Source organism: Pipistrellus kuhlii, unplaced genomic scaffold (genome assembly GCF_014108245.1).
Source record: "Pipistrellus kuhlii isolate mPipKuh1 unplaced genomic scaffold, mPipKuh1.p scaffold_m20_p_30, whole genome shotgun sequence".
Lineage (NCBI taxonomy): Eukaryota > Metazoa > Chordata > Mammalia > Chiroptera > Vespertilionidae > Pipistrellus > Pipistrellus kuhlii.
This window is the reverse complement of record NW_023425530.1, coordinates 5723795-5740030: the sequence shown is the minus strand read 5'-3', so window position 1 is coordinate 5740030 and position 16236 is coordinate 5723795. Positions and strand designations below refer to the sequence as shown.

At 40.7% G+C, this 16236-nt stretch overlaps 1 protein-coding gene across 1 annotated transcript; it reads right to left on the bottom strand.

Moving 5' to 3' along the window:
* Window positions 1–1606: 1606 nt before the first annotated feature.
* LOC118731280 (zinc finger protein 709) lies at window positions 1607–15334 on the bottom strand. The gene is made up of 4 exons (XM_045589280.1): window positions 15221–15334; window positions 5630–5756; window positions 4455–4527; window positions 1607–3622 (listed from the first exon to the last, which is right to left on the bottom strand). Exons 1-4 carry the CDS (start codon window positions 15221–15223, stop codon window positions 1813–1815), a joined length of 2013 nt encoding a protein of 670 aa, XP_045445236.1. The 5' UTR covers window positions 15224–15334; the 3' UTR covers window positions 1607–1812.
* Between the last annotated feature and the right edge of the window lie 902 nt (window positions 15335–16236).

Genomic DNA, 16236 nt, shown 5'->3' with positions numbered 1-16236 from the left:
AGGAAGGGAGAGGGAGAGATAGAAATATCAATGATAGGAGAGAATCACTGATCGGCTGCCTCCTGAGATCAAGACCCCAAACAGGGCATATGCCCTGAGGAGTCTAACCTGACCTACTGGTATGTAGGTCGACGTTCAACCACTGAGCCACACTATCTGCCAACTTTTTAAAAACAGTGCCTGGAACTTGGAAAGAACAAATTACACGATAGCTATTACCACTTCAAGTGAGGATCATTTTCTTCATCTATAATATGGTAGAGAAACTAGATACAATGACTCTATAATAAAATACAGAAACCTGATTACTTCACCTGTGACATCATATTCCAAAAAACACACACACACCAATTATTACCACACTGAAAGAGTTTTCTGGACAAAGAGAAGTAAAGAATCTATTTCTTTGTCTCCTCCCCTGTCAAGAAGCCATTTGTCTTTTACCCCTCTACCAATGCTCTCAAGTAATTTCCAAATATTATCCAAGATTTTGGTTTCTAACACTGGAATAGTTTTTGATTTACATGTTTTTTACTGATTTCAGAGAAGGGAGAAATAGAGACACCAATGGTGACAGAATCATTGATCTGCTGCCTCCTGCAGTTCCCCTAATGGGGACCATCCCTACAACCTGGGCAGGTGCCCTTGACCAGAATCGAACCTGAGACCCTTCAGTCTGTAGGCTGACCCTCTCTCCACTCAGCAGAGTTGGCTCAGGCTAAGTATGTTTTTTATTACAGGAATTCCTCAACTCAGAACCTAGGAGGGTAGAGGGACAATTGTATTTCCTTATACAATATACTGTAGAGGAGTAAGGATGAGGGCTTAATCACAAGGAACAACAGCCTATAATTACTGGAATCGAGTTAGGCTGAGCTCACGAGCTCGTTTGCCAACCATTGGGCTCTTGAAAAGAAACTCAGCCTGCCGAAACCGGTTTGGCTCAGTGGATAGAGCGTCAGCATACAGACTGAAAGGTCCCAGGTTTGATTCCGGTCAAGGGCATGTACCTTGGTTGAGGGCACATCCCCAGTGGAGGGTGAGCAGGAGGCAGCTGATCGATGTTTCTCTCCCACTGATGTTTCTAGCTCTCTCGCTCTCTCTCTAAAAAATCAATAAAATATATTTTTTAAAGAAAAAATAATAAGTAGGAATACATTTTTTTGCATGTTTCCAACTCTCTATCCTTCTTCCTTCCTCTACATAAAAAAAAGTGTCTAGGCCTATGACATGGAAGATCATTTTTAGCTTTTTACTGAATGGTAGCATTGATATCCACAAAACACCAAAGCAGGCAACTTGCTCAGACAATCAAATTGTCTTTAAAGTTTATTTTATCCTCTATAATATATACCAACAAAAAAGTGGAAACATCAAATTAAAAAATTATAAATTTTACAAACAATTATAAAGATTACAAAAAATATATACCGTCCATCTCAGGGCACAACATGTATTTCCAGGACGTATTCATACATCCTACCCATTCCTGATATTGTTTACGTTTGACGTATTTATAGGTCCCGCTCAGTTAACAGGTTAATGTCTGGGCGTGTACAAGAGGCAACCAATTGATGTGTTTCTCTTACATCGATATTGCTGTCTTTCTGACTTCCACTCTCTCAATGGAAAAATATCCTCAGGTGAGGATAAAAAAAAGTACTAGAATACTCCAAGGCTTTTCTACAATCTTTACAACGATAGAGCTTATTTTTAGTATGAGTTCTTTCATTATGATTTGTCTACACTATGAAGGTTTCTGTGAATTCGAAGGGATCTGGGATGAATAAAAAATTTCCCCTATTGCTTACATTAACAGGGTTTTTCCTTATTATGAATTCTTTTATGACGTTTGAAGGAACTTGGATCAGAGAAAGCTTTACCACAATGGTTACATTCATAGGGTTTTTCCCCAGTATGAATTCTTTCATGAATTTTAAGATAACCGGAAAGACTGAAAACCTTATCACACTGAATGCATACATAGGGTTTTACCCCACTATTTCCAGGGTCTTCTTTCATATGTGTTCTTTCATGCCTTCGACAGGACTGTAGATAACTGAAGGCTTTTCCACAATGCTTACAGTCATAGGGTTTTACCCCACTATGAATCATTTCATGATCTTGGAGAGAAAATGGAAAATCAAAACCTTTACCACAATGCTTACATTCATAGGGTCTTAACCCAGTATGAGTTCTTTCGTGACGATTGAGGGCACCTCGATCACAGAAAGCTTTGTCACACTGCTGACATTTATAGGGTTTTTCCCCAGTATGAATGCTTTCATGACGTCGGAGGGAAGTTTGATTAGATAAAACTTTACCACAATGCTCACATTTATAGAGTTTTTGCCCAGTATGAATGCTTTTATGACGTTGCAGGACATCCTGATCATAGAAAGCTCTGCCACAATACTCACATTTATATGGTTTTTCCCCAGTATGAGTGCTTTCATGACAATGGAGGGAAATTCGATTATATAAAACTTTATCACAATGCTGACATTTATAGGGTTTTTGTCTAGTATGAATGCTTTTATGACGTTGCAGGACATCCTGATCATAGAAAGCTCTGCCACACCGCTCACATTTATATGGCTTTTCCCGGGTATGAATTCTTTCATGACGTCGGAGGGAAGTTTGATTAGATAAAACTTTACCACAATGCTCACATTTATATAGTTTTTGCCCAGTATGAATGCTTTTATGACGTTGCAGGACATCCTGATCATAGAAAGCTCTACTACACTGCTCACATTTATATGGCTTTTCCTCAGTATGAATTCTTTCATGACGTCGGAGGGAAGCTGGACTAGATAAATACTTACCACATTGCTTACATTCATAGGGTTTTCCACCAGTATGAATTATTTTATGACTTCTAAGTAAAGAGGGATAAGGAAATGTTTCACCACATTCCTTACATTCATGAGGCTGCTTTTCGAAATGACTTATTTTATGTTTTCTAAGAGAGCTGCGCAAATTGAAGACTTTGCCACATTGCTTACATTTATAAGGTTTCTTGCCAGTATGTGTAGTTTTATGATTTGTAAAAGAAGTGGAACTGAAAGCTTTTCCAGATTTCTGATATTGGTAGGGCTTTTCTCCAGTGTGTCTTCTTTCATTTTCTCCAGAGTACTTGGGAGACCTGAAAGCATTGCTACATTGCTTACTTTGATATGGTTCCTCTCCACTATCAGTATTTTTGTGAACTTTAGAGTAAACGAGATGACCAAAGCCTTTTCCACACCCATATAGTTTCCCAGCAATATGTGTCCTTTCATGATTTCTAAGGGAAGTTGAGTAGTGAAAAGCTTTCCCACTGGGGCTGCCTTCATGTCTTCGAATATGCTGATGGTGCTTGAAAGCTTTCTCAGGTTCCGTCCACTTATAAGGGTTTTCTTCATATTCCTGACACAGGTATAGCTTGGGTCCAATGTGAGAACTCAGGTGGCTATTCAAGGATAAATAATGCATGAAGATTTGCCTACACAATCTGGACTTCGATTGCTTTTTTTCAGTAGGAGTTTCCTTCTTTTCATTATGATTTGGAATCTGGCTGAAGTGTTCTCTGGATTTACTACCATCCTTCCTTGTACAAAGTCTCTCTACTGTATGATTGCTGTAAAAATCAGAAGCATATTATTAATACTCTGTTAGTTATTTAATATTTAATAATAATATGACAATGATATTTTTACTGTTGTCAAGAAAAGTGTGGTGTTTCTGTACATTCTGATTTTTGAAAGTGGATATCCTAAAATCTCTGAAATAGTCTGGATCATAGATATTATGAAAACACTTATACTCATTAATGGTACTTCTGTATATTGTTTCCAAGAGTAATTATTTTTATATACATTAAACATTAGGTCATATTTCAGAAAAAAAACATTTAGAGATAATTCTAAGAACCAATATATTTAAAACTGGGCTGATGCAATTGGATTACCTGTCTTTAAGATTGTTTTGTGGACCAGGCCTATGTGGCTCACTGGTTCAGCATGGACCCATGCACCAGAGATTGATGGTTCAATTCCCTGAAAGGGAACATGGCCTGACTATAGACTTATTAACTCCAGAACAGAGCATGCAGGAGGCAGCTAATTGATGTTTCTATCTCACCTCCACAATCTAAAATTAATGAAAATATATTTTAGCACCTCCAGTGTGGCTCAGTGGTTGAGTGCCAACCTCTGAACAAGAAGGTCACAGTTCGATTCCCAGTCAGGGCATATGCCCAGGTTCTGGGCTTGATTCCAAGTGAGGGGCATGCAGGAGGCAGGCGTCAATAATTCTGTCTCATCGCTGATGTTTGTTTCTCTTTCACCCTCTCCCTACCTATCTGAAATAAATTTTAAAATATTAAATAAATAAATAAAATAAGTATATAAAAACATTTAAAAACAACAACAATGATGCTCTTAATGCTTTCTCGTGTTAATGTGACTCACCTATGATTCATCCCCTGATTTTCATACTGATCTTCACTATCATGGTCTTCACATTTTTCTTCTAAAATACACACTAGAAAGAACATTATTAAATATTAAAAATGGTTAGATTTTAGGGACACAATGAGCTGTGATCATTCCTAGTTTAATTACCATTGTACTCCCTTTCTGTATTTCAGGTTTTGAAACAGCATTGATGAGCAAGCAATTCTAATAGTTTTCCAAATGACTAAATAAGTAAACTGTTGCAGGCCAGAGTAGCTCTGTGGTTGATGGTCAACCAATGAACCAGGAGGTCACAGGTCAATTCCCAGTAGGACCAGTTTGCAGGCTAGATCCTTAGAGTGTGAAGTGAGGAGGTTAAAAGGCTAATTCCGATGTAACCCTGATAATTGGAGGAGGGTGGGGAGGACTAGCAATCTGAATCCATGCCAGCAAGCTCAGTGTACATTCTTTTTTTAAAATTTTTATTGACTTTTTACAGAGAGGAAAAGAAAGGGATAGAAAGCTAGAAACATCAATGAGAGAGAAACATCAATCAGCTGCCTCCTGCACACCCCTTACTGGGGATGTGCCCGCATGTCCTTAACCGGAATCGAACCTGGGACCTTTCAGTCTGCAGGCCGACGCTCTATCCACTGAGCCAAACCAGTTTCAGCTCAGTGTACATTCTTGATAATCTATAATTAAGTCACTACCTCTTTCACAGAAACTGGATTTGCAGAACCTATTACAGAGGCCATAAAACTGAACAGTGCACGGCCCCAGAGGGAGGGTTACTAACACTGGGGCCAGGACAAACCATCAGATATGGCCTGGAGACCCCCAACACCCAGGGGCCTTCTTGCAAAGTCTGCGAAAAAGACCAGAAGCATAATCCATATTTGGAGAACAAAGACCCCAGAAAGATATAAAAGAGAAACCCGCTACGTGTTTCTTTACTCAGACTTGACAAGTTATCCCGAGTCTGCCGGCGTAAATACACAGTGTCACTCCTTTTCTCTAAAGCGTTGCTTAGCTTTTCTCTGATCTATTGCAATATGAGGCTCAGGAGGTAGCCAATTAGAGACTCTTCTCCCATCATTGATTTTTCTCTCTTTCTCTCCCTCTCCCTCTCTCCCTCCTCTCTAAAATGAATAAAAATGTATTTTAACAAAAGAATTTGTGATACCTACCTACTGACGCCAGGTTCCAGAAGGCTTCCAGCATCACATCCGTGTAGAGTTTCTTCTGGGTCGGATCCAGGAATGCCCACTCCTTCTTGGTGAACTCCACATTAACATCCTCAAAGGCCACGGAGTCCTACAACATCCCACATATGCATATAGGAGAATGGGTCAGACAGACAGCACTGAGGATCTATACATACATAATTCATAGGAAGTTCACACAGGACATGTGGTCCCCAACATTCAGTCTATGGCATGATCTTAAGACTATTATGAATTTGCCACAATCACTTTCAGAAGAACACATGGAATTTATTTATTTGTTTGTTTATTTTAAATATATTTTTATTGATTTCAGAGAGAAAGGGAGAGGAAGAGAGAGATAGAAACATCAATAATGAGAAGCACTGATCCGTTGCCTCCTGCACATTCCCACTGGGGATCAAGCTCACACCTGGCATGTGTCCTTGACTGGATTTGAACCTGGGACCCTTCAGTCCGCAGGTCAACACTATCCACTGAGTCAAACCAGCTAGGGCACACATGGAATTTATTGATATGATTTTACTGTGATCACTTCATCTTCATTGCTCTCTAATGTCAGGTTAAAGAGCGCCTTGAACAACTTCTATACTAATACATTAAAATACTTCTATTTTAAGCCCATCAATTCCTTGAGGAAAAAAACTCATCTCCACTATAATCACCATTTGATGCAGCAATCCATGAAGCATACTGTCATATCTCCATAAAGCTTTAATGACTATGAATACAATAAGGGCCTTGTAGCTAGCTTTCTCTTCTATACTTATCATCAAACAGAAGAGACCAGGAGGTGTGTGAAAACTCAACTTGGAACAAAAGGTACTTGACCATATTGTCCTGAAGTACTCCAGATTATTAGAAGTATTCAGATACACCTGAATGAAGGAAAATATTCTTGTGAAAAAGTATGAATAATCATTTGTTTTTATATTATTTGTTAGTAACTCAGTTGGACCTTTTGCCTCTCTCATTTCATGGAGATAGGAAGTTAAGAGCTCAGGCATGAGCAAGGCAGGTCAACGTAGCCCTCTACAAAAGTCCCCTGCTCATGATCCTGAAGGTTACTCCATCTGATCTTTAGGACACATGGACACATATATTGAAATCATAAGATCACACTCAAAAGAAGTCTTTCCAATAGAATTCTAACACTGTAACCGGTGCCTGGACATTTAGGAATAATTTAAGACTTAGCATGTACAAGGACCCTTATTGAAATCTGCAATATTTTGAAGTGGCACATGATTTCAAAATACATGAGGGGTGTTAGGGGTACTAAAAATATCAAGCAGAAAATTGTAGTTTGTCTAAAGACTATGTTCTACACCTGAAATTAACACAAAATAAAATTAAATATAAACTATAATTGCAATGTAAACTATAAATGGAAGCATATATGGTGTTTATGGAGAGGAAAAACTAATATCATTAAAATGTTCGTATTATCCAAAGCAATCTATAGATTCAATGCAATTCCTTTCAAGATACCAATGGTGTATTTCACATAACTAGAACAAATATACAAAAATTATTAAAATTGTTATATGTTGTATTAACCAGAAAATTTCTTAAAAGCCATCTTTTAATCATGGAGACTGAAGTTTGTTAGCCTATGTTTGGGCCTAATACATTTTGATATATGAAATTTTGGTAAAAGAAATTTGACAATTCTTCCCAAGTTTGAATTTTAAGAAACTTTTCCTTTACCTAGAATTGGCTTTAAAACACTACAATTGGCTCTGGAATGTCTCAAATATTTGCTTTCTCTCTCATAAAGGAAATTTTCTCCTTAAAGAAAATGGGAAGCTTTGTCAAATATAACTATATTATGTTTTCATTTGCAGCTGAGTTATTCAAGAATATTGTATTATGCAGAAAAGACAATATTCAATGTCATTTGCAAGTATTACTGATTCTTAAACTTTTTGTGTTTCAGATATAAGTTTGGCTCAGTGGTAGAGCGTCGGTCTGCGGACTGAAGGGTCCCACATTCGATTCCGGTCAGGGGCATGTACGTTGGTTGCGGGCACATCCCCGGTAGGGGGTGTGCAGGAGGCACCTGGTCAATGTTTCTCTCTCATCAACGTTTCTAGCTCTCTATCTCTCTCCCTTCCTCTCTGTATAAAATCAATAAAATATATTTTTTTTTAAAAAAGGCATTTTTAAAGTAATTTGGTAAATTATTTATTTCTCTCCCTACCCATCCCTACAGTATTTGGCAATACTTAATAAGTAGCAATACAGTTCTTCGCATGAATTCAATAAGACCTGTGTCCAATTGTAGCTATATCAAGATAAACTGATAATGGGCCTGCTTATAGCAGCCTTGGCTTCACCACCTTTTGCAGAACTTTGTCCATCCAACATTCCATGGGAATTCCTTACATCCAAAAGGGCAGGCCACCATTGAACGTGCCCATGGTACCCTGAAGGATCTGCTGGTAAAACAAAAAAGGGGAATATGGGACTCAAAGACCCTGCTGTAATGCTATCTAAAGCATTCTTTACCCTTAATTTTTTTTAATTTGAATAATACTTTTCAATCCTCTGTAGAACAGTACTTTACCTCAATAACTCCATCTCAGAAACTACAAGTCTTGTGGCGAGATGTGGACACTGGAGGGGACCCAATGAGTTATTAACATGGGGGAGAGGATATGCTTGTGTTTCAATCCCCCAGGGCTGCTGTGGATTCCAGTTCGCCAGATTAAAACCTGCCATGGCATAGCATGGGACCAATCCTCGCCCAGAAATGAAGAATTTGGACCTGCGGATCTGAAGCCTCGAACAATGCACCTTCCCTGGACCCAGGTGGCCCCCCAGAATAACCTGGGAAATCATGATGAAGCGGAGCATACTCACACTCCACCCATTCTAGATAACCAACCATTGCTCTTTTTGTTTTTGTTTTTTTTATAATCTGTAAAATTGGAACTGGAGCAGTAAATGCACTTCCGGGATCCTAATATTCTGAAGCAGAAAGTTCACCACCTCCCTCCCTCTGTCTTCTACATTCATCAAACAAAAAAGGTGGAGATGTTGGGAAACACACAAGACTTGGCTGTAAAGTCAGCAAAGAGGACATGCTGAAAAACGAGAAGTTGTGCAGAAAGCCGCCTGCCCTGCTTATTAGAATTCTGACTTAGGGGAGTGCCAAAGGCAATGCTTCTAATTATTTCTTGACCTTTCAAAAACAAGACTGTGCATGTACTGAAACCAGGTGTTTACAGGAATCCTTATACTTAATATTTGGATGTTCTTACTTAAAGGACATTACAAACACATGTGTTCTCCCAAAATTACTTAGCCTACTAATTGTATTTAAAAGATAAACTGTAAAAAAGCTTTTTTACAGCAAAAGAAACCATCTACAAAACAACAAGAAAGCCCACTGTATGGGAAAACATATTTGCAAATGTTATCACTGATAAAGGTTTAATCTCCAACATCTACAGACAGCTTACACAACTAAATAAAAGGACGATAAATGACCCAATTAAAAAATGGGCAATGGATCTAAATAGAATATTTTCAAAAGAAGACAGAAGGAAGGCCAAAAGGCACATGAAAACATGCTCAAAGTCACTAATTATCCGAGAGATGCAAATCAAAACAACAATGCGGTACCATCTCACATCTGCCAGAATGGCTAATATCAACAAATCAACAAATGACAAGTGTTGGCGAGGTTGCGGAGAAAAAGGAACCCTCATGCACTGCTGGTGGGAATGCAGACTAGTGCAACCACTGTGGAGAACAGTATGGAATTTCCTCAAAAAACTGAAAATGGAACTCCATTTGACCCAGTAATCCCACTCCTAGGATTATATCCCAAGAAACTAGAAACACCAATCAGAAAGGATATTTGCACCCCTATGTTCATAGCAGCACAATCTACAATAGCTAGAATTTGGAAACAGCCTAGGTGCCCATCAGCAGATGATTGGATCCAAAAACTATGGTACATCTACACAATGGAATATTACGCTGCCATAAAAAAGAAGGAATTCTCATCATTTGCAGCAACCTGGATGGAATTGGAGAACATCATGCTGAGTGAAATAAGCCAATCAATGAAAGAGAAACATCACTCATTTATGGATAATAAAGAACATTATAAACTGACGAACCAAAAGATAGATATAGAGACAGTAAAGCAACAAGCAGACTGTCAAATTACAGCAGGGAGAGTAGGGAGATCTGGGGATGATAAGAGATCAACCGAAGGACTTGTTTACATGCATATAAGTACAACCATTGGACACAAAACTATGGGGAGGACGGGCATGTATTGAAGGGGGGCGGGCAATGGTATATGTACACAGATAATAATTTAATTAAAAAAATGAAAAAATAAATAAAATAAAAGATAAACTTTATCTCAAACTGCAGTTACCGTATTTTCCGGCATATAAGATGACACTGTGTTCTAGTAAAAAGCCTGCTCAGATTGGCCAGAGTCAGAGCAGCGGTCTATTAAAAAAAGAATTGGTGTTGCCTCGGAAGTGGAGGGGTAGTCTTATACAGTGAATATAGGCCTAAACCTATGTTTTAACTGTAAAATTAGGGGGGTCATCTTATACGCCAGGTCGTCTTATACGCTGGAAAATACGGTACAATAAAAGCCCAACGAGGCAGGCAATCGAGGCTATCTGGTTCCTTTAGCAGGGCAGTCCCTTAACCTCTCTTTCACAGCAAATGTCTCAAAGTAATCCATAAATCCGTCGTTCAGGGTCTGCTTGTCAGCACCGGCAATAAACCGGCAGTTTCATTTTTGGTAATATATATTTTCTAAAAAAAGTCAAAACACTAATACAAAAGAAAATATGCACCCCCACATTCATTGTAGCAGTATTTACAATATCCCAGATATGATGAAAGCTCAAGTGCCCATCAGTAAGTGAGTGGATAAAAAAGTTATAGTACAACTCAACTGAATATTACCCAGCCTTAAAAATGAAGGAAATCGTACCCTCTGTGACAGCATGGATGAAAACGAAGAGCATTAAGGTAACTGAAGTAAACCAGTAAGAAAAAATACAGCCGAAAACGGTTTGGCTCAGTGGATAGAGCGTCGGCCTAGACTGAAAGGTCCCGGGTTCGATTCCGGTCAAGGGCATGTACCTTGGTTGCAGGCACATCCCCAGTAGGGGGTGTGCAAGAGGCAGCTGATCGATGTTTCTAACTCTCTATCCCTCTCTTTTTCTCTCTGTGAAAAATCAATAAAATATATTTTTTAAAAAATACAAACATGACTTCATTTATATTTGGAATGTAAAGAAGAGAAATTAACAAAGTCTACAGGGACTCATAGATATAGAGAACAGACTGATAACTGTCAGAGGAGAAGGGGGTTGGGAGTAATTAAGCAAAACAAACTCTTAGACTTAGACAACAGCATGAGGTACCAGAGGAAAAGGGGAGTGTGAGGAGGTAGAAGAGGGTAAAGGTGAGTATTGAATAGTGATGGAAGGAGACTTTGGGTGGGGAACACACAATACAAGGTACATATGATGTAGTATAGAAATGTACATTTGAAACATATACATTTCCTAGCCAATGTCATCCCAATAGGTTTGAAAACATAAAACATACAAAAGTGATTTTCTCCAAAAACTTGACGCTCAATTGGATCCAGCATTGCATTAGAAAGATCACACACCATGACCAAGTGGAAATCATCACAGGAACGCAAGGCTAGTACAATATCCGCTAACCAATAAACGTAATACATCACATTTACAAATTGAAAGACAAAAATCACATCATCATATCAATTGATACGGAAAAGGCATTTGACAAAATCCATCAACCTTTCCTGATAAAAACTCTCAGTAAAGTGGGAATAGAGGGATCATACCTTAACATAATAAAAGCTTTATATGACAAACCTACAGCCAACATCATACTCAATGGGCAAAAGTTAAAACCATTTCCCCTAAGAACAGGAATGAGACAGAGATGCCCACTTTCACCACTCTTGTCTGACATAGTACTGAAAGTGCTAGCCATAGCGATCAGACAATAAGAAGAAATAAAAGGAATCCAAATTGGAAAAGAAGTAAAATTGTTATTATTCACAGAATACATGATATTATACTCAGAAAACCCGAAAGACTCCATCATAAAACCACTACACTTAATAAATGAATTTGGCAATGTAGCAGGATACAAAATTAACACCCAAAGCCAAAACCGGTTTGGCTCAATGGATAGAGCATCGGCTTGGGGAGGGGACTGAAGAGTCCCAGGTTCGATTCCAGTCAAGGGCATGTACCTTGGTTGCGGGCATATCCCCAGTAGGGGGTGTGCAAGAGGCAGATGATTGATGACTCTCTCTCATCGATGTTTCTAACTCTCTAACTCTCTCCCTTCCTTTCTGTAAAAAAATCAATATATATTTTTTTAAAAATTAACACCCAGAAATCTATGGCCTTTTTATACACCAGTAATGAACTCACAGAAAGAAACCTAAAAAAAAATCCCATCTACCATTGCAACATAAAAATTACAGTATCTAGGAATAAATTTAATTAAGTAAAGGAACTGTATTCAGAAATTAATAAGATGCTAAAAAAGAGAGATAGAGGAAGAAATAAACAAATGAAAGAATATTCAGTGTTCATGGATAGGTAGAATAAACCTCATTAAAATGTTCATCCTACCAAAAAGCATTCTATTGATTCAATACAATCCCTGTTAAAATACCAAAGGTAAACTTCAAAGATATAGAACAAACTATCCAAAAATTCATCTGGAATAAAAAAAGACCCCAAATAACTGTAGCAATCTTGAGAAAGAAGAATAAAAATGGAGGGATCACAATGCCAGATATCAAACTATATTACAAAGCCACTATTCTCAAAACTGCCTGGTACTGACACAAGAACAAACATATAGACCAATAGAACAGAACAGAGAACCCAGAAATTGACCCAGGCCAATATGCTCAATTAATATTTTACAAAGGAGGCAAGAGCATACAATGGAGCCAAGACAGTCTCTTCAATAAATGATGTTGGAAAAATTTGATAGATACATGCAACAACAACAAAAAAAAAATGAAACTAGGCCACCAACTTACACCATACACAGAAATAAACTCAAAATGGATAAAGGACTTAAACATAAGATGGGAAATCATAAAAATCTTAGAAGACATAGGCAGGAAAATAACAGACATTTGTTGTAGAAATATCTTTACTGATACAGTATCTAAGGTAATGGAAACTATGGAGGAAATAAACAAATGGGACTACATCAAAATTAAAAGCTTCTGCACAGCAAAATAAACCACCAACAAAACAAAAAGAAAGCCCACTGCATGAGAGAACATATTTGCTAATGTTATCTCCGATAAATGTTTAATCTCCAAAATTTATAGGGAATTCATACAACTCAACAAAACGAAGGCAGTCAAAAAAGGGCAAAGGACCTAAATAGACTCCTTTCAAAAGAGGACATAAATAAGACCAAGAGACATTTGAAAACATGCTCAAAGTCACTAATCATCTGAGAGATGCAAATCAAAACAGCAATGAGGTACCATCTCACACCTGTCAGAATGGCTATCATCAACAAGTCAACAAATGACAAGTGCTGGCGAGGATTCGGAAAAAGAGGAACCCTCGTGCACTGCTGGTGGGAATGCAGACTGGTGCAGCCACTGTGGAGAACAGTATGGCATTTCCGCAAAAAAATTAAAAATGGAACTTTTATTTGACCCAGTAACCCACTTCTAGAAATATATCCTAAGATAACAGAAACACCAATCAGAAAGGATATATGCACCCCTATGTTCATAGCAGCACAATTTACAATATCTATTAAAAAGGGGAACAATAATAACCTCTCAAAACCACTTCCTTTCTGCCTAGAATAGTAAAAAGCCTTCCATTTTGAAAAGCCGCTCAGATTCTATTTTCTAGATGGGTTGCTGCCCAATGCCTGAAAGGGAATCAAACCAATTAGTATTTTCAATTTGTTCAGATGAATCTTGTTTTTTGTTTCGTTTTGTCTTCAAATATATATTATTGATTTTTTTTAAAGAGAGGAAGGGAGCCGGTTTGGCTCAGTGGATAGAATGTCGGCCTGTGGACTGAAAGGTCCCAGGTTAGATTCCGGTCAGGGGCGTGTACCTTGGTTGCGGGCACATGGGGGGGGGGGGGGGGGGGCGTGCAGGATGCAGCTGATCGATGTTTCTAACTCTCTATCCCTCTCTCTTCCTCTCTGTAAAAAATCAATAAAATATATTTTTTAAAAATAAATAAAAATAAAATAAATAAAGAGAGGAAGGGAGAGAGAGAGTCAGAAACATCAATCAGTTGCTTCCTGCACGTCCCCTACTGGGGATGTGGCAGCAACCAAGGTACATGCGCCCTGACCCAAATCGAACCCGGGACCCTTCAGTCCACAGGCCAACGCTCTATCCGCTGAGCCAAACCGGTTCCGGCAGTTGAATCTTGTTTTTAAGCATTTGAAAAGCACCACAAAAACAAATAGCTGATAAAGATGCTATGAGGTCAGGGCCAGCCTGACAGGTGAACCGGACTGAGGTAGGGAGGTGGGAATTAGGGGGGCGCGGGTGGGGGGGGAGAAAGACAGGAAAGCGGGATCCACAGACTGCAGCAGCGTATTAACTGCGCAATGGCACTCTCCTCCCAATCGTGGAGATAAAGCAGGAAGCCAAATTCTCGGTAAATACTTACAGACTTCTGATGAGCTATGAAGGTCGCTCTCATTCTGCTGACAATAGAAAAGTGCCATCAAAACAAGTCAGAGGAGCCGAAACCAGTTTGGCTCAGTGGATAGAGCATCTGAAAGATTCCCGTCAAGGGCATGTACCTTGGTTGGGGGCACATCCCCAGTGGGGGGTGTGCAGGAGGCAGCTGATGGATATTTCTCTCTCATCTATGTTTCTGACTCTCTGTCCCTCTCCCTTCCTCTCTGTAAAAATGTCATAAAACATTAAAAAAAAAAAAAAAAAGTCAGGGGACACTGAGGGCAGAAGACTGAATCTCATCAGTCCCTTTGGGGGCAAGGACTGTCAGCTTACACCCGGTCTCCAACACTGTGACTCAGAGGAGGGAAGATGGGGCTCAGGGTCCGGGGAGAGGCTGGGAATGCAGGCATTGGCTGCAGAGCAGGGCCTTGGGGACGGGGGGACTGGAGAGCCTGCCCCACACACATCACACCCAGGAGAACACGGTCCCTCTGGGGGGAAAGGAGGGACAGGCCACAGACCACAGCTCCCCCAGTGCACGGACCGCGGAGGCCGAGCCCCCTGTCCCCACGGACCCTCCGCGCGGCCCCGCACCCGCTGCGGAGCCCGGGCTGTGGGCGCGGAGCCGCCCGGACTCGCTCCGCAGCCCCAGGCCCCGCCGCGGGGACGCCCTGGACCCGGGTCCCGGCGGGGCCCCCTGCGAGCCCGAGGGGCCTGCAGCCTCCGCGGAGCCCGGGCGCCTGGGGTCCGCAGCCCGGACCTGCCCGCGGACAGACGGTCCCCGGCGGCTCCCCGCCCTCCTGCCGCCTCCGCGCCCGGCCGTCACTCACCATGTCCGTTCCCGGCCCGAGTCCCCTGCGGCCCCACCGCCCGGACAGATCACAGGAGAAAGACGGAAGTGCGAGGGATGTACGACCCCCGGGAACTTCCGTGTGGAAGCGGAGAAGAGCACCACCCACCCGCTCCCCAAATAGCCCCCACCCGCCCCACAGCAGCTCCGCCCACCCGGCGCCCAGCTCAGCTGCACACACTTCGCAGACAGCGCCCCCTAGCGCCCGAGGTGCACAGGCCTGAGCCCAAAGCAGCCACAGCTCCTGTCCAGGACGTTTGCCCTGAGAGGCAGGGCTGAGAGTCCCCAGGGAACAGAGGTCCTTCCTTGGAAACACACACCCTGAAAAGACACCTCATGAATCTGGCTCCATTTTGATCTTTTTGTTTTTTAATATATTTTATTGATTTCTTACAGAGAGGAAGAGAGAGGGATAGAGAGTTAGAAACATCGATGAGAGAGAATCATCAATCAGCTGCCTCTTGCACACCCCCTACCGGAGATGTGTCCGCAACCAAGGTACGTGCTCTTGACCTGAATCTAACCTGGGACCCTTGAGTCCACAGGCCGACGCTCTATCCACTGAGCCAAACCGGTTTCGGCTCCATTTTGATCTTTGTTGACAGCTGGAGTCTGACGTGTGCATTTGCCAAGAAGGTGCACAGGCTCAGGGACCAGGGATGCCTTGGGGAGGGATCCTTCCAGAACTACAGCCAGATTCCCAGAAAGAGCAAAGAGGTCTGCGGACTGAAGGGTCCCGGGTTCGATTCCGGTCAGGGGCATGTACATTGGTTGCGGGCACATCCCCGGTGGGGGGTGTGCAGGAGGCAGCTGGTCGATGTTTCTAGCTCTCTATCTCTCTCCCTTCTTCTCTATATTTTATATATATATATATTCCGCTCTGAAATATATATATATATATATATATATATATATATATATATATATATATATATTTGTATTTATTTCAGAGTGGAATGGGGAGGGAGAGATAGAAACTGTTGGGCATATTCATGA

Coding starts and splice junctions, on each gene's coding strand:
- LOC118731280 (XM_045589280.1), bottom strand. Junction 4,528..5,629: donor CTGGAACCTGGCGTCAGTAG/GTAGGTATCACA, acceptor TGTTCTTTCTAG/TGTGTATTTTAGAAGAAAAA. Junction 3,623..4,454: donor AATCAGGGGATGAATCATAG/GTGAGTCACATT, acceptor TGATTTTTACAG/CAATCATACAGTAGAGAGAC.